We start from the raw sequence: 24,712 nt of genomic DNA on the forward strand, positions 1-24,712 counted from the left end.
TAGATCGTTTTCAAATGTACTGCTTGTAAGCCAGGTGTCCCCCATCCTATATTTGTGCATCTGGTTCTTCCTGCCTAAGTTCCGTAATCTGTTAAGATCATTTTTAATTCTGATTCTGTCTTTTGTGGCTATGGTGTCGTTGGCAAATTTGATGAGCATCCCCTCAGTTCCTTCATCCAAGTCATTTATAAAGACGCTGAACAACAATGGGCCCAGGACAGAACCGTGTGGCACCCCACTTGTCTCTTTTTTCCAGGATGGTGTGGAATCATTAATGAGTATTCTTTGGGTTCAGTCAGTCAAGCTACAAATCCACCTAACAGTTACCTCGTTCAACCCACATTTTGCCACCTTCCTCACGAGAATATCATGGGGGACTTACTGAAATCAAGATACACTTTGTCCACAGCATTTCCGTGATCCACCAAGTTTGTAATTCCATCAAAAAAAGAAATCAGATTTGTTTGGCATGACTTATTTTTGAGAAACCCATGCTGGGTCTTAGTAATCACAACATCATTTTCTAAATGCTCACAGACCAACTGTGTAATTTTCTGTTCTACGACCTTCTCTGGTATCCATGTCAAGCTCACTGGTCGTAGTTACCTGGGTCTTCTCCCTTTTTGAAGATGAGGACAACATTTGCCCATCTCCAGTCTTTGGGACCTCACCTGTTCTCCTTGTCAATGCGACTGATAAGTAGGGCCATATATTTAAATTATTGTAAAGGGAGTAGCAATACCATGAGTACAAGGAGGCAAACCACACACAGGATTTGCTACATAAAGTAAAGGAGGTACACAGAAAGGAAAAATTTTCCCCACCTGTCCCACAGCAGCATATAAAAAAAATTTTCTCTTGGAAGAAATATTGGTATTAGGCCAAAAGGCTAGATATAAGTATTAATATAAGTGAATTGTACAATAAATTTAAGTTAATCAAGGCTATTGATTTCAGTGGCTTTATTCTAACTTAGTTGGATACAGTCTACAGTAAATAAATAAGATTATGAGAAATCAGTAAAATATCAAAATCTAATATAGGAATTTTAGACATTTATACTAGACATTCATACTAGAAATTAACTCGTACTGAATTCTATTGGACAGGCTTCTGGATAAAACATGCCAAGAATCAGGCTGCAAAGTTTACAATAAGTAGTTGTATATTTTTAATATTACTATTTTACTTAAACTGAATAGGAAACAGCGTGACAATATAAAAGGTTTCAATCTAGCATTTTAATGGACACGATTTAAAATTTTTAAATTCTCAACTTTCTGTTTATATGAACAGCACATTAAATCTATAGTCAAGATAGCCACTTTTATACAGTCCCATCATTAGTCATGTTCAAACACATTTTGCATTATATGGATTTAGCAAAGTTACAGTACTCAAGATGTAATATGGAATACAAGGTCAGCATACAATGACAGTGATCCAGTAGCTGTGGTGTACACACACAGCTCTGTGCACACAGGGGCTACTCCTTTTTCCTCTGTAAACTAAGTTTGGTATGCTACACATGTTTGGAATCCCTGCCCATTCATTAAAAAAAATCCCTTTGCAACAGAGTACTAGGCCCCTATGACTGCAGGTCTTTTAATTGTGCCCCAAACTGCCAGTTTGAGTAATTATTTTTACAGTATATAACAATGGTGTATTTGTACTGGCGTGCAGAGAATTTTATCATTCCTTTAAAAACAAAAATAAAAAAAGTTATAGGATTTCTACATTGTTAATATTTAGCATACATACACCTTTGTTACCAACAGAATATATAGTTTTTGGGAGAAACTACATGAATAAATACTAAAGGCTTTGAGGCTTGTAAGTGTATGGTATCAATCTTGCCTTTCAGCTTACTACAAAGATATACAAATTATCTAACCTGACCTGATGTATTTTACCAACAAATTAATACTACAGTACCTTTTAAAATGTCTTCTTAGCCAGTTTAGTTTACTTTTGTTAACTTAAAAGTTCACAATTCCCCCTTGAAATCTGACAAATACCTTTACAGGATACATTTGCAATACAGAAAAAAATATATAGGTTAATCAAAAAAAGTTTCGAATCTTTGCATTATTTTCTGCTAAGAAAAAAAATAGTCTATAAACATAGCTTAGACAACAATGATAGGAAACACCTAATGATAGGTTTCCAGTTTAGGGTTCAGGAGGCCTTTTATTCTGGAAGATATGTAAATTTAACATAAGATAAGAATTTTTATGGGATATTACATTAGTATTGTATAAAGCAATTGGACAGTATAAAATTGTCCATCTTCAACAGATTTCAAGTATTATATTGCTGGTTTTAACATTGCAGTCTGAATGAGGTTTTGGATATACACCTTTATTTTCCATAATTTCCAATCTGCACACTGTTTCTATTTAATATGCAGCGAAATGTTCCAGGCTGGATATCCCAGTATTTAACAGGATTGTTGAATAAACTTATGCCACTATATAATGTCTTCTTGAGCCTTCCTCCTGTTGGGCAAAAATCATTCACTCCCACTTTTGAAATACTGTTAGAATGAAGAAAGACAACCTATAAAAGGACAGAAAGAAAAAATAAATATTTGACATATCCCATGACTACATTAAATTGCATGTGAAGATTTGAAATATGTGCTAATCCTAGGTAAGAGTGTATAGATTTCAGCCTTAGATATTTGTATCTAAAATTCAAAGGGGAAAGTGAGGTTTATAGAAAAATATTCAATATACTTTTGTTTAATTTTTAATACTTCTTAGATATGCTTTTTGAGGACAAAAGGTAAAAATTGGGGGAAATTAGGTTGCCAGAGTCACTATGATAATGAAAACACAAGTGCAGGCGTATCAGTGGGGATAGTTTTGGAATTAAAAGGGGGTGGATATGCCAGTTTGAGATGGGGAAAATGGAAGAGTTTGTAAACTTTCTTCTATTCCTGATCATGTATCCATGTCAGGCAGTCAGGTAGTATTGCATTTACACTGTCACTTAACTCTTAGCTTTTGGTAATCGCTACACATGAGTGCATACACATGAGTGCATAAACCCACATCTTGACTGTTTTTTTTAAATAAATAAAAAATATATATTTGGCTGGATCCAGATACCTGTACACAGTTGGGGACAGGTGGAAAGTGAAGTTCTCATCCTTCTCCCTGCCAGTCCCTAGAGCCCCCTGAAAATGACATCCCCTGAGAGTCAGAAGACCCTGCTAAGTGGGGGATGAAGGGAGAGTGAAATTTGGGCATAGGCTCCTTGTTGTGTAGAGCGGAAAGTTATTCACCCTAGTCCACTCCTCTAAAGGTCCCATGCCACTTGGGAAGTATTTTCTGGGAACTCTGAAGACTGGTGGTAGCAAGGAAGTTAGGTTTTCCTGCCCCCATCTGTGGCCTAATAACTGAATCCAACAATTTTTTAAAAATACATTTATTGTTTAGATTGACAATACATTGAATAAGTAGGACAAAAATGTCAAGAGGATAAGATTTTAAAAGTCTGTTGCATTGTGTATTACCTGCAGATACTTCAGATCTGGAAAACCAGAAGGCACGTTTTTTAGTTTATTCTTCTCTAGATGGATTTCTCGTATATTTGGCATATTAGCAAAACTGCCATTTTCCACATCTTTGATTCTGTTGTTTCCTAGCCCCAACCTAAAGATAAATGTTAAAAAAGAGTACCTCAGACATTATGCTTTAAGATAACACTAAGAAACCATTTTTAGTGGTTCAAAATTGGGAAAGGAGTACGACAAGGCTGTATATTGTCTCCCTGCTTATTTAACTTATATGCAGAATTCAACATGCGAAAGGCTGAACTGGACGAATCCCAAGCTGGAATTAAGTTTGCTGGAAGAATTGATGCTTTTGAATTATGGTGCTGGAGGAGACTTTTGAGAGTCCCATGGACTGCAGGAAGATCAAACCTAACCATTCTTAAGGAAATCAGCCCTGAGTGCTCACTGGAAGGACAGATCCTGAAGCTGAGGCTCCATTACTTTGCCACCTCATGAGAAGAGAAGACTCCCTGGAAAAGACCCTGATGTTGGGAAAGATTGACGGCACTAGGAGAAGGGGGTGACAGAGGACGAGATGGTTGGACAGTGTTCTCGAAGCTACAAACATGAGTTTGACCAAGCTGCGGGAGGCATTGGAAGACAGAAGTGCCTGGCATGCTCTGGTCCATGGAGTCACGAAGAGTCGGACATGACTAAATGACTAAACAACAACAACGAAACCATTTAACATACTGTATAGAGAAATGAACATATAGAAACAGTGGTTAAGAAGTCTTGGCTTACTAGCCAAACCCATGATTTGGTTGCCAGTGACCTACCCTTCCCTCGATCCTGTGCAGTGTGTAGAGAATTTAGAGAAAAGAGGGGCATTTGCTATTGTACTCATTTCTTGCAGAAAGAATAAGTGGTACCTTGATGCTGATACCTCCAGCAAAGAGAAACCCAATTAGAAAGTATACAAAAGTATGTTTCAGAGCATTGTAGTGGACATTGACTGTTCTCAGTTTTCATCATTAGTCTTTATTCTGTTAAGAATCTATACTTAGCATCTGATTCAAATCTCATATTGAGTTGAAGCAAGAGCTAATTACAGAGGTAGAATTATATATAGGCTGTCTTAACTGATGCCTATAACAGAAGGTGTCCTAATAATTAATCATTCTGATAAATCAAGACATCCAGAAAGGACAGTGGATTTTTCTAAGGCTTCTTCCATCCCCTCCCTCTTCTATAGCAACTCAGACTTCCTTATGCTGCTCCCTGGACAAACAAACAATGTCTTATTTTCAGCCAGCTGCTCTCTCTTTTGCAACAATGCTCATCTGGAAGTAATCCAAATATCCATCCGACCTCATGTGCAACCTAAACTGGCAATTATGTTTGAGATGGAAAGGCTTGGTTATGTATACAGGTTTCTTGACTTGTTTCTTTCAAACAACAGTCTCTGTACTCTGTGAACGTACTGTATAGCCCTGAGAATTATAGCCATTGTCCTGAGTTTTCATTAACCCCCCCCCCCCCGCCGCCAATCACTTTATTATTTTCTCAAGATAGGTAAACCTGTCTTCCTAAAATCAGTTGCCCTGGGCACTGTCTTCTGAAATTACTTGAGGAAACAAATAATGAGAACTACTATTCACCAGGTCTTTAATCTTACTTTTTCTCTCTCAGTTGTGCTGAAGCTGTCTCTTAACCACCATACGTTGGCTCAAGTTCCCATTTGCTCTTCATATTTTTCAATTTAATTAAATTAAACAGGAAAACAAGTTCATGGTCAGTGCTGGGTTTTTCAATAGCTCTTAAGGACTTTATGTGTGGTGAGTCTTACAAGATAAAGATTAGGCACTTTAGTTCAGAGATTGTAATATAATCACAATACTGTCCACATCTTAGTGAAGTAAAAAAGGCAAGGTTTAAATTAATTTGAGTGAGTCAAATGGATTACACCCTTCCTTAAGCAATGCCTGTATAGAAGTTGAAATGGCTAAAGTGTTGTGTGGAAATTTAACAGCTTGCTGTGACCTGTTGTTTGGACCATGACACCAGCTTTTTGCCTATGTTAAATGCCACATGAATGAACAGAAGGACTGGCCCAGTTCCTACATAACTGATCAGATGCCAGGTACACTGAATCACTTGAGAAATGTTCCACCTCGAAGTGCCCTTAATATTTTTTTAGGAAATATTGGTTATTTCAATCAGTGCACCATTCCTCATAGTTTTAAAAATGAGAAAATCCTGAAATGTTTACATAATATCAAATGTTTGGAAAGAATTTTCCATATTAAGTGTTACCTTTGAAGGTTTTTATAACGAATAAAATCCTCAAGTTCTATTGCAGAAATTTTGTTGTCATCTACATGAAGTTCCAATAGACTGGAAGGCAATCCTATTAGGGAGAAACACACATTAAGTTTTTAAGCTGGACACAAAGAGTTTCAAGAATCAATGTATTAATTGTGTTGACGAAAATAGTTTGTTCTATTTCATTTGCAGGACTTCTGCCTTTAGCATTAAGATGTTATTTTTAATGCAACTGATAGAAAAAGTCTCACTACAGTATTGTAAATAATATTGTGCAGAAATTGCTGCAACAAGTTTATGGAATTTTTCTATGCTGTCATTCCCTTTTTTTTCCTATTAGATAAAAGGCCTAGAGCAAATTATTATTCGGGCGGGTTTTTTAAAAATCTTGTTCAAATGATTGCTTAAGTTTTTGACTACAAAACTATAGTCCGGGAGTAAACGAGATTGAACTCCATGGGACTTGCTTTTGAATAGACATATGTAGGCTTGTACTGTTGAACAGCAATCCTATGTACATTTTCCATGGACTGTTTTGAACACAGTGGGATTTACTTCTAAGTAGAAATGCATACTGTCAATTAATTAAAATAAGTGACTTAGACAGCAATCCTAACCCCTAGATGTGCTGGCTAGAAGGGGTAAAATGGGGCAATCATATTTCTCCACAGGGCTGGTGTGTGTGTGTGTGTTTGTGGAATATGCTCTGGAGGTCACATATACATCAGCAGAAAGATTTGATGGTGGTAGACTCTGAAACAGAGGGTCAGAGGCAATCTTGGAAATGCTGAAAGACCAAAATAAAAATAGGCACTCTTTCACCTCCTGACCTAACCACCATAAGCCAGCAGGGTTTTGCAAGTGGTACATAGTCCATCACTTCACTCAGTTAGGATTGCTGTATCTCCATTCACTAAAATACTGGTAATAGTTTTGGAAGAAAAACACTCCTTTAGAAAAAGATGGTTCTGGCATGTGTAGCAGTGGGCATGCATCTTAGAAGAGACACTTCGTCCTGTGTGAGTCCTCTAAAACAGTGGTCCTCAACCTTGGGCCTCCAGATGTTTTTGGCCTACAACTCCCATGATCCCTAGCTAGCAGGACCAGTGGTCAGGGATTATGGGAATTGTAGTCTCAAAACATCTGGAGGCCCAAGGTTGAGGACCACTGCTCTAAAACACTCGTGGTTTTTGTATTAAAAATCATACATGGTTTGTTTAAAATAGCTACCAAATTAATTGGCAACAATTTTTTGTCAAATAGTTTTGATTTAACATTAACAAATACAGTAAATGAGTAATATTGCATCCATAGTTCTAAGTAGGTCTATGGGTAGCTTTACATGTATACAGGCACGACACTGCAGACAGCATCGTGCACCATGTCGCCTTATACCCACATAACCCACTTTATTAGTGGCAAGGACACAACATCCAATGTTATAGTGGACCTGCATATATTTGTGATATTTCAAATGTTATAATTTCACTATGTATCTTTTTTTAGATTTTTGAGTTTTCCCTAGTACTTCCTAAAATGGACAAAACCAGATACAGACATTATGTGCAATTTCTCAGCAGCTGATGAGCAAGTTCATTTTTTTTCTAATAAAAATATGTGATAATCATCACCGCATGTAGGATTTTTCCAAAGGATGTAGGAGTTGCATTTTTATATTTGTCAAGGATATTATGATAGCATAGGCTATGGAAATTGTAAGCATAATAGTATCCTTGTTGTGTTCTTTTCATGCTGATCTGCAGAATAGCTTTCCAAGTTAAATCTAAGCAGCCACCCATACTTCAGAACTGTTGGCGTCTGTATTCAGGGAATAGCCAAAAGTTGTTTCTGTGGTGTGCTTTAAAATTAGAGATGGAAGGCATTGAGTACTTCTAGATTCCAAGAGCTTTCTGTTTATTATATTTAGTTATCATTTTTTGTGCAGTACCATGACCTCAAGCATGCTTCTAATTTCCATGGTGGCTTAGGAAAATATTAAATCTCCAGTGCTATTACTTCTGGCAACACTAGTATGAAAATACCAACTAATAGTTTTCTTTCCCTACTCTTTTTGGCGTGCTAATATTTTTCTAGTGTATGTATTCATGTTTTTTCTGGTCATATGTTGGTAAATTAAACAAAAATGTTTGTTCACACTTGTTTGCCTGTCAATATTAATTTTTACTCAGAAGGGAGAATTAATGTTTTCTCATAAACATTTTCTTGCATTATGACACTGAGTTTTTTCAACAAAAAGTTAGGTGGGTTTAGGATCACCTAAGGCTGCAATCCTACAGTTCGTAACCTGCTAAACTCAATGAGACTTACTTTGGGGTAAACATGCATAAGTTGTGCGGTTACTTGTGTTCATTCAGGAACTGGGAAGCAAAGAGGATTTCAATTCAGGCTGATTTCCTGTGTTTTATGGCATGTCTTGAAAGGATTTCTTGCTTTCCCCAAGTGCTTTTATTTAGAAGGCAAATATTTCCCGAAAATGGTACAAGGAGCTAGTAGTTCTCTACTCTCACTAAGTTGTTATAACCAGTTTAGGCAATTATTTTCTGTAGAGTTCTATGAATTCCTTCAAGTTGTCAAAATAATATCAGAGAAGTTTGTCTCCTTAGTGACTACATAGTGAGTCACTAGATATCTCAACAGCAAAAGAGAACTCCTGGGACATCAAGACCCTGGGAAAGGTGGGAGGTCTTCTCCCTAGACCAGGCATCCCCAAACTGCAGCTCTCCAGATGCTTTGGCTTACAACTCCCATAATCCCTAGCTAACAGGACCAGTGGTGGGGGAAGATGGGAATTGTACTGCAAAACATCTGGAGGGCCGAAGTTTGGGGATGTCTGCCCTAGACCATCTCAAGAAGTGGTTGCTGAGGTTTATTCCTTGCTTAAAGAAGAAGAGTAACATAAACAGACCATACTTCCTCATTGACTTCTCCTGAGAATATTGATTACTTCTTCCTGGAAGGTGGCCCAGCTCTGGGCATCATGCCTTCACCACTGTCAGTGTACACTTCAAAAGGAGAATTCTGGCTCTATAACAAGACTGACTGCCAGGATGGCCTTTCACAACATGTACCATTAAAGGAGTATTTCAGTTGTCAGCTGGCTTCAAACAAGCACTGAAGCAATGTTTCAGTTTGCCCAGTGGTTAGCCTTAGTTTTGCCTTAGCCTTGCCCTCAGTTCCCACAATACATTGCCCCAGGTTTTGATCCCAAGATAACAGCTATTCACTGTTGCTTGTCCAACAAGACAGACAAGCCCTCTGTCTAGGACTTGGGTACTCTACAGCTTTACCCTCTGTCACTGTGCAGTGACACCTCTATGAACCTCAGTCATGAAAGGAGATAATGTATTATCAGTTCATCTGTATTTCCAAATGATCAGGTTTCCTAGATAGATAGTCATTTGAGTAGCTGCAGTAGTGACCCTCAGGAAACACCTGCTTCTGGGATTTCTCAGAATTTTAAGGCACTTAAGAAAGAAAATGTACATCCTTTAAATTTGTGCTCCCAAGTTTTTTTGCTATCTGCCCAGATATCTGCATATTTTGGCCGTTCTATGGGTGATCCCTGGTGTGTCCATAGGCTTCTGAATCCTGTGTGTTAGTGCTTTCAGACCTCATTTTTGAAAGGGGATTAGATGTTTATTATGCATTGCAATTAAACAAGTATATCACCACCATTATTTTTAATTCAATCAGCATAATACCAAGCTCAAAATTAGAAAGCAATGTACATGAGAAAATGTAAGATCAAAAACTTGATTTAAAAATTAAAAAGATCATACCTTTAGGAACAGAGGTTAATTTAGCTTCTGCAATTCTTATATGATAGACTGTCACACCTTCAAAGGCCCCGGGTTCTATTCCTTCATTATCAATAGGATTTGCACTCATCTCTGCCAAAAGAATAACAGTTGTGGCTCGTGAGGCTGTAGTTTTTTAAGAAACCTTTCCTCAACCAGGGCTTTTACAGCATTAAGAAATGAAAGAATGCCTTTAAACATGTGTAGCACGATTTCCTCCATTCAGAAATTTAAAATGTTCTCTTCATACTTATAGGTATGGGTAGTGGCTTCCATGTGAAGGCATGACTCCCAGACAAAGTTGAGCTTCAGTGTTTCTTGCTTAGAAATTAAGCCATGTCACATGGCAGAAATTCTTGAAGTCGTGCATTGTTTTTAAGGAGAATACAACCAAAAACCAAAAGAATGCACATGCACATCAAAGCTTCTAAAATGTCAGGGAACACTTGCTCCTAGTTGCATAAAATTCTTTCAAAAACTTTAGTCAACCTTTCATAAAACAAACATTTATCAAAGATGGAAATAATTAATTTCCACAAGATGTGATACCCACCAACTTTAAAGGGGAATTGGCCAAATTCATGGAGAATAAGTTTGTCATTGGATGCTAGGCTTGTTGACTATATGTTGTCTTACTCCTTGGAACTTGGAATAGACATGAAGTCTGTTCACTAATTCTGTTGTTGGTGAAGCTCATTATGATGAGTTATGCAGCGCAACCTAGTGTTGAGGCAGGAAAGGGTCCAATATAAATGTACCTCACTCTCAGGATTCAGTTTACTATTCTGCCAAATTTGAGTAGTCAATGTCCTTTATACTCTCTGCTGTCTCTCCTCACAATCATGACATATGCAATCTTACTCTTTAAAACTTCTCCATAGACATGTAAGTTTGCACCTTAAGTCTGATTTTGTAGCCTTAAGCTGCAATCACCTTAGGCAGCAGCATGCATCTGAATACTAGTTGTTTGCCCTTACATCATGCTTGTGGATTTCCTATAGGCATCTGGTTGCCCACTGTGGGAAACAGGATGCTGGTCTAAATATCACTTGTCTGTGGATCCAGCAGAGTTCTTATTATGTTTTTAATTATCCATGTCACACAGACCAGTGTGAGAGTTTATTTTAAGCCAGGACCCTCCAAAGCAGCATAATCTATTTTCAAAGCTATGGTTCAGTTCCAGTGTGGCATAATGGTTAGAGTGCTGGGCTAGGACCTGGGAGGACCTTGGGCCAGTCACCATCTCTTAGCCCAACTTACCTCAAAGGGTTGTTGTGAGGATGAAATGGGGCAGGGAGGAGAACCATGTACACATTATTGATATCCTTGGAAGATAAAAGTGGTATATAAATGTAATAAATAAAATAATGTTTAATTATGTACAGTGTGCCTCCCACCATGGAGTAAACAGACTGTGTTTCCATATTTCTAGTTACAGGTAGGTAGCCGTGTTGGTCTGAGTCAAAACAAAATAAAAAAAATTCCGTCAGTAGCACCTTAAAGACCAACTAAGTTTTTATTTTGGTATGAGCTTTCGTGTGCATGCACACTTCTTCAGATACACATATGTGTTTCCATATGACTGTGATAAGTAAGGGCACGTTCCTGAATTATTATTTTTTTAAGGGATGGAGGAGATAGGGTGCCAGGGTGAAATCCACACTTTTTATTTTCGCTGACAAACCTTTCCTCAAACATTCTTATAAGAAAACAATGCAATATATCAGTTCCTCAGTTTGTTCCATTGGGAAATGGCAGAATCTTCCACCGTGAGGGTGGAATGCAGTTGTACTATCCCCTTACATTCAGTTTGTCATATTTCTAAAATGTTTAAATAACCTGGCAAGACACTTTTCTTGACATTACTTGCCCAAAGTGAATCACCTCTCTAAGACATCTTATTTAAAGAATAAAAACAAACTAGTCATCTGAAAATTAGGATCACCCACACTTAGGAATATGATCTCAGTATTTGTCATCCTGGTGCAGATGAGAGTTTGACCACTTAGGCATGTAACACAGAGCATGAGAGCATAGTTGGAAAAACTCGACCAGCTGGGAGAAGGTCTAATACACACAAATGCACACAGTTTGCTCAGATGGGGTAGGGATGTATGAGTGAACCATGCAGTAACTTGGGCTGCCTGCCTTGTTTCTGTGTGAACTGTAGCCAGACAAGAAATTATTCCCGCACAATTCATTCCCATGTGCAGGTGATGGTTTGTTTTTTCTTAGTCTTATAAAGCAACCATTCTGTTTGCATTTGCTGGGTAGAGTAGAAGATAACAGGCAGCCAAAAAGGAATCAGAATTCTACCTACAAAGCTTGGACTAAGAAAAAATAGTCAAATGGGAACCATTTGTTCAGCAGAAACCCCATGGCTGCATTTGCATGCAGACAGCTCTGTCTCAGCTCTGTTTCTGAGCCTTCCTTTCATCTAGGGCTCATTTAATCCCTGATTTCTATCACATTGCTGATGAATGAAATAATACTGTACGGTAGTTTACGTTCCACCTGGTGTTATGCAACAGCTTGATTTATTAAAAAAAACCACTTACCTAACACATGTAAAGCCTTCATTCCTTTAAATGCTTCTTTGTGTATCTTTTTCACTTTATTATCATGAATTCTTATCTCAGCTAAACTCTTTGGTAGATTTGCTGGAATCTCAGTTAAGTGATTATGGGACAAATAAAGGCGCCGCAACTTTTTTGTTGATTGAAAGGCTTTGGGGTGGATCTTGGTTATTTTGTTGTTGTTTAGTGCAAGTGCCTAGGCAAAATGTGAAAAGATGAAATTAGAATATTTATTTTATTTTACGTCTCACATTCAGAAGATGTCATATTTTTAAAAAACTGCATATATGTATTTTGCACATTTGAATTAAAAAATACCATCTGCCGTCAGAAAGCTCCAAAATGAAGTGTGTGTGTGTGTGTGTCTTTAGATTTGAAGGAGTAACAAGTAACAAGAGGGAGTGGAATCAATCAGGACTTAAGAATAGGAAATAAGAATTAACATTTAGTTTCACTTAGATGTACTGTCAAAATGTAAGCTGTATCTGAACTGTGTTTGATTGTGAGAGAAGTCTTATGCCATGGATAGCTTTAGAGCTGAATTTTGCAAGGTATTTTGGAATGGTCCCACAATAGCTGATGCTGCTTAGTGAAATTATGCAGGGAAGTGCTTTCCCAGAATCCTGGTTATGGTCCATATTGATTGTGGTACTTAAGATGATGGAAAAGGATCCAGTGTCTCTGGATCTGTACCACCCAACAGCCCTCCTGAACCATGACACCACAGTGTGTATCTCACTGTGCATCTCTTACCAATCAGCTGGCAGATCCTGTAATTAGAACACTGAATGCTATACACCACAGCGGTAGCATTAAATGTCATGTACCTCTGTTGTCGCTTGGTGTTTATAAAATATTTGACAGGGTGGAATGGCAATTCATTTGCCACCAAAGCAAATTCTATATCAGGGATCTCCAAACTAAGGCCCGGGGGCCGGATGCGGCCCAATCGCCTTCTAAATCCGGCCCGCGGACAGTCTGGAAATCAGCATGTTTTTACATGAGTAGAATGTGTCCTTTTATTTAAAATGCATCTCTGGGTTATTTGTGGGGCCTGCCTGGTGTTTTTACATGAGTAGAATGTGGTCCTTTTATTTAAAATGCATCTCTGGGTTATTTGTGGGGCATAGGAATTTGTTCATATATTTTTTTCAAAATATAGTCTGGCCCCCCACAAGGTCTGAGGGACAGTGGGCTGGCCCCCTGCTGAAAAAGTTTGCTGACCCCTGTTCTATATCAAACTTCATGCACATCATGTCCTGGCAAGTTTGCGTGAATGGCTTAGTCTCATCCAAAGCAGGGGGACAAAAAATGGTGTCTACTGTCCCCCTTCCTTTTTTGCAACTTCTAAGTAAATTCCAGCAGAACTGGACATTAACTAACCTGAATCAGAACTGCTTTGTGTATGCCCTCCCCCTTGAGCATCAGGTAAGACTTCAGAACATCACACAGCTGAAACTTCGATCAGGAGACCTAAGGTACCTTGGCATGACTATTCCCAATAACTTGAGGCAGCTGAGGAAGAGGAACTTTGACCCTTTCCCTAGAGAATTGAAGGCTGAAATCTGTGCTTAGGGACAGACCTCTCTTGTTCTGGCAGAATTGCCACCCTAAAAATGTGTTTTTCCCCATTTCTTTCCCTGATTCCAGTACCAATCTCAGACATTTGAAACAATAACCACAGCTGCAAGAGCGCTTTGTAAAGCATTACTGGCATGTGTCTAGCAGTTGTTCAATAAGGAATATAGCCTTTAGGCTGGAAAAAGTTCCCCAGTCCTGTTCAGTGAGATTTCAAAAAACATGTGTGCTAGTTTGATTTAAACAGAAGGCTGTATGTTGGCTAGGCACAATATTTTGCTACTGGTTGTCAGTAAACAACAGGATTTTACATTAAGCTATGAAATGTTTATTTGAGAGCCAGTGTGGTGTAGTGGTTAAGAGCGGTAGACTCGTAATCTGGTGAACCGGGTTCGCGTCTCCGCTCCTCCAATGCAGCTGCTGGGTGACCTTGGGCTAGTCACACTTCTCTGAAGTCTCTCATCCCCACCCACCTCACAGGGTGTCTGTTGTGGGGGAGGAAGGGAAAGGAGATTGTTAGTCGCTTTGAGACTCTTTCAGGTAGTGATAAAGCGGGATATCAAATCCAAACTCTTCTTCTTGTTGTCTTAAAAGACTGTAGTCTATTTATAATTCAAGTGCTATAAGAAATGTATTTCTTATATGGCCAAGAACTTTCTGTTAGTTGGGGGTTCAACTGGCCATTCAGCTAGAATCCAAGACACGGGAAAGTTTATACAAAAAATGTATGAGATTTTCTTTACTATGGCAAATGAAGACATCTGCACTCTGACATAAGGGAAGGAATTCAACATGGGCTACGACAGTCTTTTCATCAGTGCAAGAATTTCAGCTTGCCAGGCAGAACGATCCCCCCTCTCCTTTCCCTTTGTTCTGGGGGTTTTCCTGCGCCCCCCCCCCCCGAGCCAATTTTAGGAGCACATAGTGGGAGAAGATCGTGTAAGCCCCATTGCACTAGTGAAAGTCCTTGCACAGGCTTCTACTGGCATTAGGTGAATTCAGCCCAAGATCTGTCAGTTAATGGTGAACTGAAGGTAGTTCTGTTTATTGTAGTTTAGGTAAACAATAAATAAGGAATATTGATCAACTTTGTGTATGGAAAGTGTTTTTTCTGTGCTTTAGATAACAGATAACTGACTTTTCCCGTAAGTGTTATTGATCTTTTCCCACATTGCTTTCCATACATTTTATGTTAATGGCTGTCAGGGTAGAAAACATCAACTTGACGTATGATAGATTGCCATAGTCCTTGATAAAGACAAATATTAGGAATGCTAGAAAGCAAACTTACATGTAGCGATGTGAGTCCTTTAAGATCATTCTCCTTGACCTCTTTTATTTTGTTATTTTGAAGGTCTATCATGCGAGTATCAAAGGGAATATTCTTTGGTATTGAGGTCAAACCTATTAATTAGAAATAAAAAATAAATAATCATCTACAAACAAAAGACCCTTTAATCTCCATTTGTTTGTATTATGCTGAAATGTTTGTTTCAGTTTTGCAATAAATTAAAATGTTTTGTAACCATTAATTCCAACTTTTGGTTATAGTCAGGCATCCCCAAACTCTCCATCCCCATCCCTCCAGATGTTTTGGACTACAATTCCCATCATCCCTGACCACTGGTCCTGTTAGTTGGGATCCTGGGAGTTGTAGGCCAAAACATCTGGAGGGCCGCAGTTTGGGGATATCTGGGTTATAGCCAATGTTACTCAGAGTAGACCCATTGATATTGCTGGGTCTACTCTAAATATGAATTGGTTGGCTATCACCCCTCCCAACTATCAATAAAATCTAATGCTGATTGTGCCCCCTTCTCCTTTGTTTGAGTAACAGATAAAGCTATACAGTGGTACCTCTACTTATGAATAACTCTACTTACGAATGTTTCTACTTACGAACAGAGCTCCGTCCGCCATCTTGGATGCAGTTTAGATAGGACTTTTTTTCTACTTACGAATTTTTAGATAGGGTTGCTTCGACTTACGAATTTTTTCTCCCAATGCATTCCTATGGGATTCGACTTACAAACTTTTCCGACTCATGAATGTGAGTTCGGAACGCATTAAATTCGTAAGTAGAGGTACCACTGTATTTAGAAACCTGGAATCAGGTTTCAGTTTATGAGAGAGTTCAACATGGGCATCTGATAAATTGAACAGATGAGATTCCACTGAACTCTTACAAAAAGACTGCTCTGGTGGCATGGTTATGCTTTTTATAAAATGGCTTGATGTCTAATTAGGCATAAGATTAATCTAAAGCTATGCTTGAGATACACAAGAAAGTAACAGATGGCAAAGCAGTTCTTTCCCTAGGCTTGTGTTTATTTTTGAGGTGTCCAAATAACCCTAATACCTTGGTGATGGCAGCTGTTGAAATAATTATTGTTAACATATTAATTTACTGAATAGGCTTTTATTAAACTCAATTTTTGGAAAATCATCTTAGAGTTCATAGGCTCTAGAGAAAAACTATTACCACCTCCAGATTGTGCCATTTCAAAAAAAAAAGTGGGGGGGGGGGTATTACAAATGAACAACATAGATCCAATGAAAATAAAGCACAGATTTATTCTTACCCAAATCTGAGCAGTGTACAACTCTCAAGTAGCATTGACATCCAAAGGGACACACAGGAAATAAATCAAAGGGTATTATGGGTGCCCTAGTTGGAAAAAGAGAATTGTCATCATCTCTGTCATCGTCATCTTTGTCGTCGTCGTCATCGTCGTCATCATCAAGGTCTTCCATATCCATGAGCATCATGTTCTTGAAGGTGAAGTATGAAGGGCTTATGAAAGGCTTAGCAGAGCACATAGCCAAAAGGAGGAGAAGCACATATTCTTTCATATCTTCAGAGAACACACTCCTAGTAAAAAATACAAGTTTGTAATTTGTTTATGCATTTTCTTTCTTTGTATGCCGTTGTCTGGAACTTCTTAGAAGTTTGTACTTCCAATATGAAGTGTTTCACTGTTGCAGCCCATAAAAATGAATTTTCCCAGGATGTAAGTTTTCTTTAATGGGGCCCATTTAGATGCTTCGATGAACTCATGGCCCCATAGCCTGGGTTTGAAAAGAAATACCACAAAGACCTTGAGTTTGCTCTAATAGCTTTAGAGAGTTTCAGCCAATGTGCACATAAAGTGGCTCAGGTATCATTCCTAGTTCTCAGGAACAGCTTATTGGACAGGGGGTATTGACTATTGTGTTGCATTATTTGTACCTTAATATTCAATGTACCAACTTGTCAAACTTTGGCTTAGCAAGAACAAACAGGTGTTCAGTTATCCAAAGCAAATATTGAAACCACTTTGCTCCACCCTGGTCCTGCAGCTATCATTCTATCTAGGGCTATACATTACAGACAAACCCATGTTTGTGGGTTGTCTTGCTGCAACCAATGTTTGTTCTTACTTATTGCTTATGGCTTGTTTGGGGTAGGGAAATTGTGAGCTGGGTTATGGCTTAGCTCAGGGTAGCCATGACTTAGCTCCAGATAGCACAGCACCAGCATGACTGTGGCAGGAGCAACACAGCTGCATTTTTAACCCTGGGTTGCTCATACTTGTATGTATGCCATAGTTTGTCTTAATATTACATAAGAACAAAGCCAATATGACACTGTGAGGTGTAGAAATATTTGAAATTTGCAGCCAGTCATATAGTGCATGAAGATTAAAACTAGTGCTTTGTTACTTGGCAGTACTGTATTAAATTGTCTGAAGAAGTCAGGGCTCTTGCTGAATCAACAAGGGAAGGGAACTTTATGAGCTACCGAAACTCTCATATCTCGTCATGAACTGCTTGCCCCTCTGAGGGTGTGTACACAATTACACTCTCATTCTTTGAAATTTTGGGATTAACTAATTCAAGGAAATGACTACCGGTATCAGCAACAAAGAATGTTGTGGCATTTTAAAGGTTGGCACATTAATTGCAACATAGCCTTCATTCCCAAAGTTTGCTTTGTTGGATACAACTTTATTAAGTGATTTTTATAATGAATCCGTGGATACATTTCTCATCCCTCCCTCTCTGAAGGAACTATTCTGTGCCATTCTATATATTTAATTCTATATTCTATATACTATAATGAATCCGTGGATACATTTCTCATCCCTCCCTCTCTGAAGGAACTATTCTGTGCCATTCTATATACTTAGGCATCCCCACAGCAAAACAGAGCAGCTTTCAATAATGTTTAAAAGGAACCTGTTGGTCTGTATGACTTTCTTCTTACTGTTTCTTTCACAGTTGCACAGTGCAAGCAATTAAGTAAACAGACTATGTGCTGTCATTATTGTGACAGAAACACTGCTACTTTATTATATGCAGTTCCCTCCATATGTATGCTGTGTGAAGGAAACTTCTGTCCATACCTGAAATTAAGGAAATCTCTCTTTACTTTCTATAAAACTCTGTGACCTCTGTTACTTTTGTTCAGTTTTCTCCTCAAGGCAATAATTTCTTCCCATTTCTCTCAGAGTAATTTCACATATAATGAAGATGCAAACTCAGCTCTGCCACTGAGTGCACACTTAACAAGAAGCTGCAGCCAGACACGATTCCCAATGAGTAAATCAGCACTTACCTTTTTAGGTGTATACTTAATATATATAAAAATGTATTATGGTCTAAAAGCTAAATGTGACTATAATATGTATTGTGGCCCTAACAGTATGATAAACTCCAAACACAAAACCTGAATGGCTGGTGAAAATGGGGGGGGGGGGGAATCATGGCATTCCTTTGAACCAAGTGATTGGTGACTGAAATAACACTGGAACCTAACTACTTTCTCAACATCTGTAATAGGAAAATTATATCCTGACCTCGGAGCTTTTGCATGCTGCTAAACTGAGCTGTTGACATACTTTCTTAACAGTAGGAAAAGTCCTAACTAAGCCCCTGGTCTTATGGGAAAAACTTCCTAAGTTTTTTATTTTGGCACAGGAAATCATTATTTTAGAGAAGGGGGAAAACATTGTTTCATGCTGCCAATTTGGCGAGAAGTATGTTGTAACTTCAATAATTAACTTTACATCAGAAAGTTGAGTTAGATTGATTTGAGACATTGGGGGTGTGTACTTCAAGTATATATGAAACATAAAAAGAAGTCGGAATATGTTCTTTGTCTGACTTTTGCCAAATAATACTCACTCTTGATTTGTTCTTGCTTTAACAATGTATGTATACAGTTAAAACCACTTCTAAAGCTACAGGTTTACATGTACAAAGAAAAACCGCAATGGCCCCTTTATCAAGGCAAATTAACTTTTATATGTGGAAAATCTGAGAAACTGAGAGCACAGTTCTATGCTAAGAAGTAGATGTGGAACTTGCTTGTAGGCAAATGATAGGATTGCAGCCTAAGTGACTTTCACAAGATAGCAGGCTTATTATCAAGTCAATACCCTAAACTTTCTGATATATTTCTTTCTGCATAAATGGTAGGGTGCCACACCAATTATTAATATATATAAATAAAATTACTCAATAGATTAGGATTAGAACACAGGTGCCTTTTCCACATTAATACTTGGTGCAGTAGTCAGTGCTCTTCCTTATATAGTATTTTTTAAATGCTGCCTGTCAGGATATTAGTAGGTAACTCATGTGCAATAAACTATTTAAGGTGCAGTCAAAATAATAAAAAGTACTAGGATGGAAAGCATCTCAATTATATTAAAATAACCAATTATAGAACAGAGTGTAAAACAATCATTGGGTTGTATGCAAACCTGCAGTGAACACCATTTAGTTGTCTACTGGCAAAATGCCAGTTGCATAATATTATAATATTTGGTACTTATTTTCATGATAGAACTGACACTGGAGTGTATTCTAAATGGTTAAAAGGCAGATTTTAAAAGTGCTAAAAAATTCCATTGTCTAGAGCAGGGTGCCCACACAACCTTGTCTCTAAATAATTTAAATCAGAAGCAAGAAAATGTTGTTTTTCTTGTGGAGAGCCATGGGAAATTCTTGTGTTCGCTAGTAACACCCAGTCATTGCTCTGCACAAAAGCAGAAACCATAGAAGGAAAAGAGGAATCCTGAGCAGTGAGTTAGTTATAAAGTTAGCATCTACTAACCTTTCATACATTCTCCCAGAGAAATTGATTCATTTTAAGCCCTTTTGTGTTTATAATATCTATAGTATAAAGGTGAAACATTGCAGAAATCTTTACTGTATAATATTGGAAGTCAAACATTTTTAAATGCAGAGACTTGCTATGTCTTGGAGGGGAAATAACTGTTCATCTGTTCAAAGCATCAAAGAAAACTGCTTCCGTGTTTTTGTAAACAATAATTTGGCAGTGAGTTTCTTCTAATTTGTTTTGCTTTTTTGGTAAATAACAGATTCTGAATGCCTGGAAACATTGCTAAAAAAAATTAAAAATCATTAAATGTCTATAAAACTGTATAGGATGCTATTTTTCTCTCCTAGATAAATATAACTGCAATGCTAGACCAGTTCAAAAGGTACAGGTTTCCTGTTTTCCTTTCTTCATACAGTTCACAATATAAAAGCATTTCTACTACACTGTACAATCATCTAATATATCCTTTAAAATACTGAACAGTAGTCAATTAGCTTACATTAGTAATGATAAAAGCACATTGTTAAGTTACAATGAGAAAAGTTCTTTTTTTAAATAAAAAAACACACAACCAAAAACCAAAACATACCTTTCTGGTTTGTCAAGTTCTTCTAAAGATAAAAAAATCCACCTGAGAAATTTATATCCAGTTCCTTACTATATAGAACTCAGATTCAAGCCTGTAAAATGACCAATAAATAATAAAAGGGTAAAAAAAACTGCTTTAAAGTTCCCGTTCCTTCTGGCACTCTGGGTGATACTTGAATAAACTGCTTCTGTAGATTAGTCTATCTGAGCACTGCAGAATGATGTTAAGAAAACTTGTTACTACTCATGTGTTTTTCATCACTGCTTGTATCACAGCCAAAACTTCTAGCTTAATTCTAGACGTCTAAGCAGAAGATGTGGTTAAATTTGAAGCTTAATAATGCATGGCACAAAGCCAGTGCAAGCCCCATATGGTTCATTCAAGTCCATTTCTGATGTGCAAGTACACACCTCATAAAATTTCTGCAGTGTGCCATTTCTTACATAAATGAAGACGTCTCCATCTTTCTACCCAGGACAACCTAACAGTAAATGAATTATTCTATGTTGGTTATATATAAGGGAATATCAGTAGATCTGAAGGCAGAGGTATTTAAATAAACAGCTACCGGTATGTATTGGGTTACAGAATGATCATATAGAGAGAGCGCTATGGCAGTGGCTCTCAAGCATGGTGCCCACTGGGGTGCATAGTGAGTTTGGTGGTACACCCTTCTTCCAGAATGCATCTAGTTAAAGTTTTGCACCAAATACAGCCCCTTCCCTGACCTAATGATTGCCGGGCATAGAGAGGAAAAGACCACCGCTCCATTTACACACACATTCTTAGTCAACATAAATGAAGTAGGACATCCAACTGAACTGGATTCTTTGAAGAGGCCAGCATACTATGATTTTTCAGCATGCTTCAGCAGATTGATTGGAAACACACTGCCCAAGATCCTACAACCTGGTCAACAAAGTTCGAACACTCAAAGGAACTTCAGCTTATGTTTCTAAAATAGTAATTTCCCATGCCACATAACCAATGTCTTTTATAACTTGAACTTCAAAAAGCACATTATGAAACAGCCCTGTGGTTTTCCACGGATCTGAGGGCAATGAAACAATCGCTGAGACGGCTAGAGCGCCGGTGGCGAATAACTCATTCTGAAGCTGACCGGACACGGGTTAGAGCTCAATGTCGAGCCTACCAGGTGGCGGTAGCGAAGGCGAAGAAGACTTTCTTCACCGCCCTATTGCATCTGCAGAAAACAGCAGCAGGAGACTTTTTCAGGTGGTTCACAGTTTAGTGGAACTACCTGCTCCATCGGGGCCCAGTATGGGCCGCATGATCTCCTGCAACGATTTTGCAAAGCTTTTTGCAGATAAAGTCGCTCAGATTCGGGAAGAGATAGACTCCAGAACTCCAGAGATAGATAGAACAGGGCCGAGGCGGGAGAGTGCTAGAGTCCTGTCTAGTCCAGTTGCGTGGGATCAATTCCAATCTGTTACCTCCGAGGATGTGGACAGGCTGCTTGGACAAGTGAAACCAAACACCTGTCTCCTTGATCCTTGCCCATCCTTGCTTATAAAAGGTAGCTGGGAACGGCTGGGCGATGGGCTTCGCAGGTTGGTGAATGCTTCTCTCTGTAAGGGAGCCTTCCCAGACCCGCTGAAAGAGGCGGTTATTAAACCGCTTCTTAAAAAACCATCTTTAGATGCGGCCAATATGGCCAATTATCACCCAGTCTCAAATCTTCCATTCTTGGGCAAGGTGATTGAGCGAGTGGCGGGCAGGTGTGGAGGACTCCCTGGTCCTGAATGGGGTAACTGTGCCCCTGAAGGACCAGGTGAACAGCCTGGGAGTCATTCTGGACTCACAGCTGTCCATGGAGGCGCAGGTCAATTCTGTGTCCAGGGCAGCTGTTTATCAGCTCCATCTGGTACGCAGGCTGAGACCCTACCTGCCTGCAGACTGTCTCGCCAGAGTGGTACATGCTCTGGTTATCTCCCGCTTAGACTACTGCAATGCGCTCTACGTGGGGCTACCTTTGAAGGTGACCCGGAAACTACAACTAATCCAGAATGCGGCAGCTAGACTGGTGACTGGGAGCGGCCGCCAAGACCACATAATACCGGTCTTGAAAGATCTACATTGGCTCCCAGTACATTTCCGAGCACAATTCAAAGTGTTGGTGCTGACCTTTAAAGCCCTAAATGGCCTCGGTCCAGTATACCTGAAGGAGCATCTCCACCCCCATCGTTCTGCCCGGACACTGAGGTCCAGCACCGAGGGCCTTCTGGCGGTTCCCTTGTTACGAGAAGCCAAGTTGCAGGGAACCAGGCAGAGGGCCTTCTCGGTGGTGGCGCCCGCCCTGTGGAACGCCCTCCCATCAGATGTCAAAGAGAAAAACAGCTACCAGATTTTTAGAAGACATCTGAAGGCAGCCCTGTTTAGGGAGGCTTTTAATGTTTAATAGATTATTTTATTTCATTTTTCTGTTGGAAGCCGCCCAGAGTGGCTGGGGAAACCCAGCCAGATGGGCGGGGTATAAATAATAAATTATTAATTAATTAATTGTTGTTGTTGTTGTTGTTGTTGTTATTTTATGAGGACAATCTACTCACTAGAAAATTTTAACAGCAGGGTAGTTTGTACAGGTGTTTCTTAAAATAAGACTTCTCTGCACTTTAATACCGTAGCATCTTAGAATGACATAGCATTATCCATATTTAGATAACATAAACGGTAACATAACATAGCATTGATAGTAAAAAAGAGAGACACTGATGCTGAGGTAGTCCATCATGACTGCTAGCCATTGATAGCCGCAATCTCCATGAATTTATGTAGTACTCCCATCTCAGGATGCAGAAACGAGAAAAGTAGGTGAATCTGAACCTGCACCTTTCCTCCTACTTGAGGCAGATTTTTACCACCAATACTGGTGAACCAGAAAGCCTGAAGCAATTTAGCTAGCCTTGTGGTAGTGTGTGTAGTTCTTAGGCTCAAGATATTGTCTCACCTCAGAAATATTGTCTCTTAGGTACATGACCCAGCCCCAGAATAGATGCAGAGTGCACTTTTTTAATGCAAAATATAAGCCTGGCCCTTAGTTTTGCTAAGATGTGCCATCTCAATAAGGAATACTCTCTCATATAAAAAGCCTTCTGCATATAGAACACTTACAAGTTAGGGACACAATTGCTTTTTTAATTCCGTTGTAGTGGAGCAATGGAGACAAGTTTTTCCTGCTGTCTGGGGATAGGCAATTTGTGGCAATATTACAACTTTTATGGTCTGTTTTTTAGTATATCTAAAATCCTTTGCTTATTCGGGGCTACCACACATTTTCTTCAAAAAAATTGCTTTGCACAGGTAACTACCATAGAGCTTCCCAGTTCTCACGTGTCTGTATACCCTTGAAAGATAATAAACACTATCTTTCAAGCTAACTCTCCACTCATAGTCTGACTTCTCTGTCTGGAAATATTCCCTCAGAGAGGATTTTATACAGCTCAGAGGTTATGCTGTTATGAAGTCCAATGTCAGGAACCAAATCTCTCTTTCCCTTTCCCTCTCAAAGTGTTGTCGCTAACTCTTTCTGGCTAGCCATACCCACAGCCAATCAGAGTGAAGTTCTAGCTCAGCATACTGAGAGCTATATCACTCTGGTGGGGTTCTGCCTGTATTGTAACATCAAACTTTGCTTTACCTGGGCCATCAGTCATAGTAAGTGACAAGGTTTAGCTGCACTTGTGATCCTCATCGTCCTTCCTGAGGCAAGCCCTGCTTTGGTAGCTGCACAGTGATTCCTTTCCTTTTCAGTCTTTCTTTATTTCCACTCAAATACAGTATGGGATTCTGAGATCTCATGAGTTTTCCTGTCTGTTCCCAGTTGCCACAGTTAATTCTTCCAGCCATGGCCAATTCACTTCCATCAGGTCACAACAGCACACTGGTATAATTGGCAGATCCTGTAATAATTGGCCCAGTGGGTAATCATCTCAGCAGACATTACTATAGTAGAGTAACAGAGTCACATTTGGGAAAAATAATAAGATAAGTGTTTCTTCCATAATTTGAATCATTTTTAGGGATTAGCAGAGAAGTTACATATCTTGAGTAAAGCAATAATCAGACTAATAATAGTGAGCAAACCTTGTGTATATTAAGCCTTTTTTAAATAAAAAAACTTATTACAACAACAGCTGATTCTAGTTAAATCAACATAATACTTAAACTAATCAAAATGCAATTTTATAGCAAATC

General features: G+C 38.8%; 2 protein-coding genes across 4 annotated transcripts in view; one reads left to right on the forward strand and one right to left on the reverse strand.

The window, feature by feature from the left end:
• The window catches only part of CENPP (centromere protein P), a 165,746-nt gene that overhangs the window by 72,323 nt on the left and 68,711 nt on the right, over positions 1–24,712 (forward strand). The gene's annotated exons all lie outside the window — the stretch shown is intronic.
• ASPN (asporin) lies at positions 1,148–21,060 on the reverse strand. Of its 2 annotated transcripts, XM_035106198.2 has the most exons (8): positions 20,498–21,060; positions 16,382–16,671; positions 15,091–15,203; positions 12,204–12,417; positions 9,628–9,738; positions 5,819–5,912; positions 3,521–3,659; positions 1,148–2,559 (listed from the first exon to the last, which is right to left on the reverse strand). In XM_035106198.2, the coding sequence occupies exons 2-8, from the start codon at positions 16,650–16,652 to the stop codon at positions 2,362–2,364; spliced, it is 1,140 nt and encodes a 379-aa protein (XP_034962089.2). In that variant the 5' UTR covers positions 16,653–16,671; positions 20,498–21,060; the 3' UTR covers positions 1,148–2,361. The 2 variants fall into 2 exon arrangements, with proteins under 2 accessions (XP_034962089.2, XP_060127475.1); XM_060271492.1 differs by lacking the exon at positions 20,498–21,060 and having other exon boundaries at positions 16,382–18,406.

The sequence above is a fragment of the Zootoca vivipara genome, chromosome 2 (genome assembly GCF_963506605.1).
Source record: "Zootoca vivipara chromosome 2, rZooViv1.1, whole genome shotgun sequence".
NCBI classification, from domain to species: domain Eukaryota; kingdom Metazoa; phylum Chordata; class Lepidosauria; order Squamata; family Lacertidae; genus Zootoca; species Zootoca vivipara.

Excerpts from the sequence above, each read along its gene's own strand:
- ASPN (XM_035106198.2), bottom strand. The coding sequence starts at position 16,652 with ATGAAAGAATATGTGCTTCTCCTCCTTTTGGCTATGTGCTCTGCTAAG. Across the intron at positions 12,418-15,090 it reads AAGGACTCACATCGCTACAT|GCACTTGCACTAAACAACAA; the intron begins GTAAGTTTGCTT and ends CATTTTGCCTAG. Across the intron at positions 2,560-3,520 it reads CAGATCTGAAGTATCTGCAG|GTTGTCTTTCTTCATTCTAA; the intron begins GTAATACACAAT and ends GTCCTTTTATAG.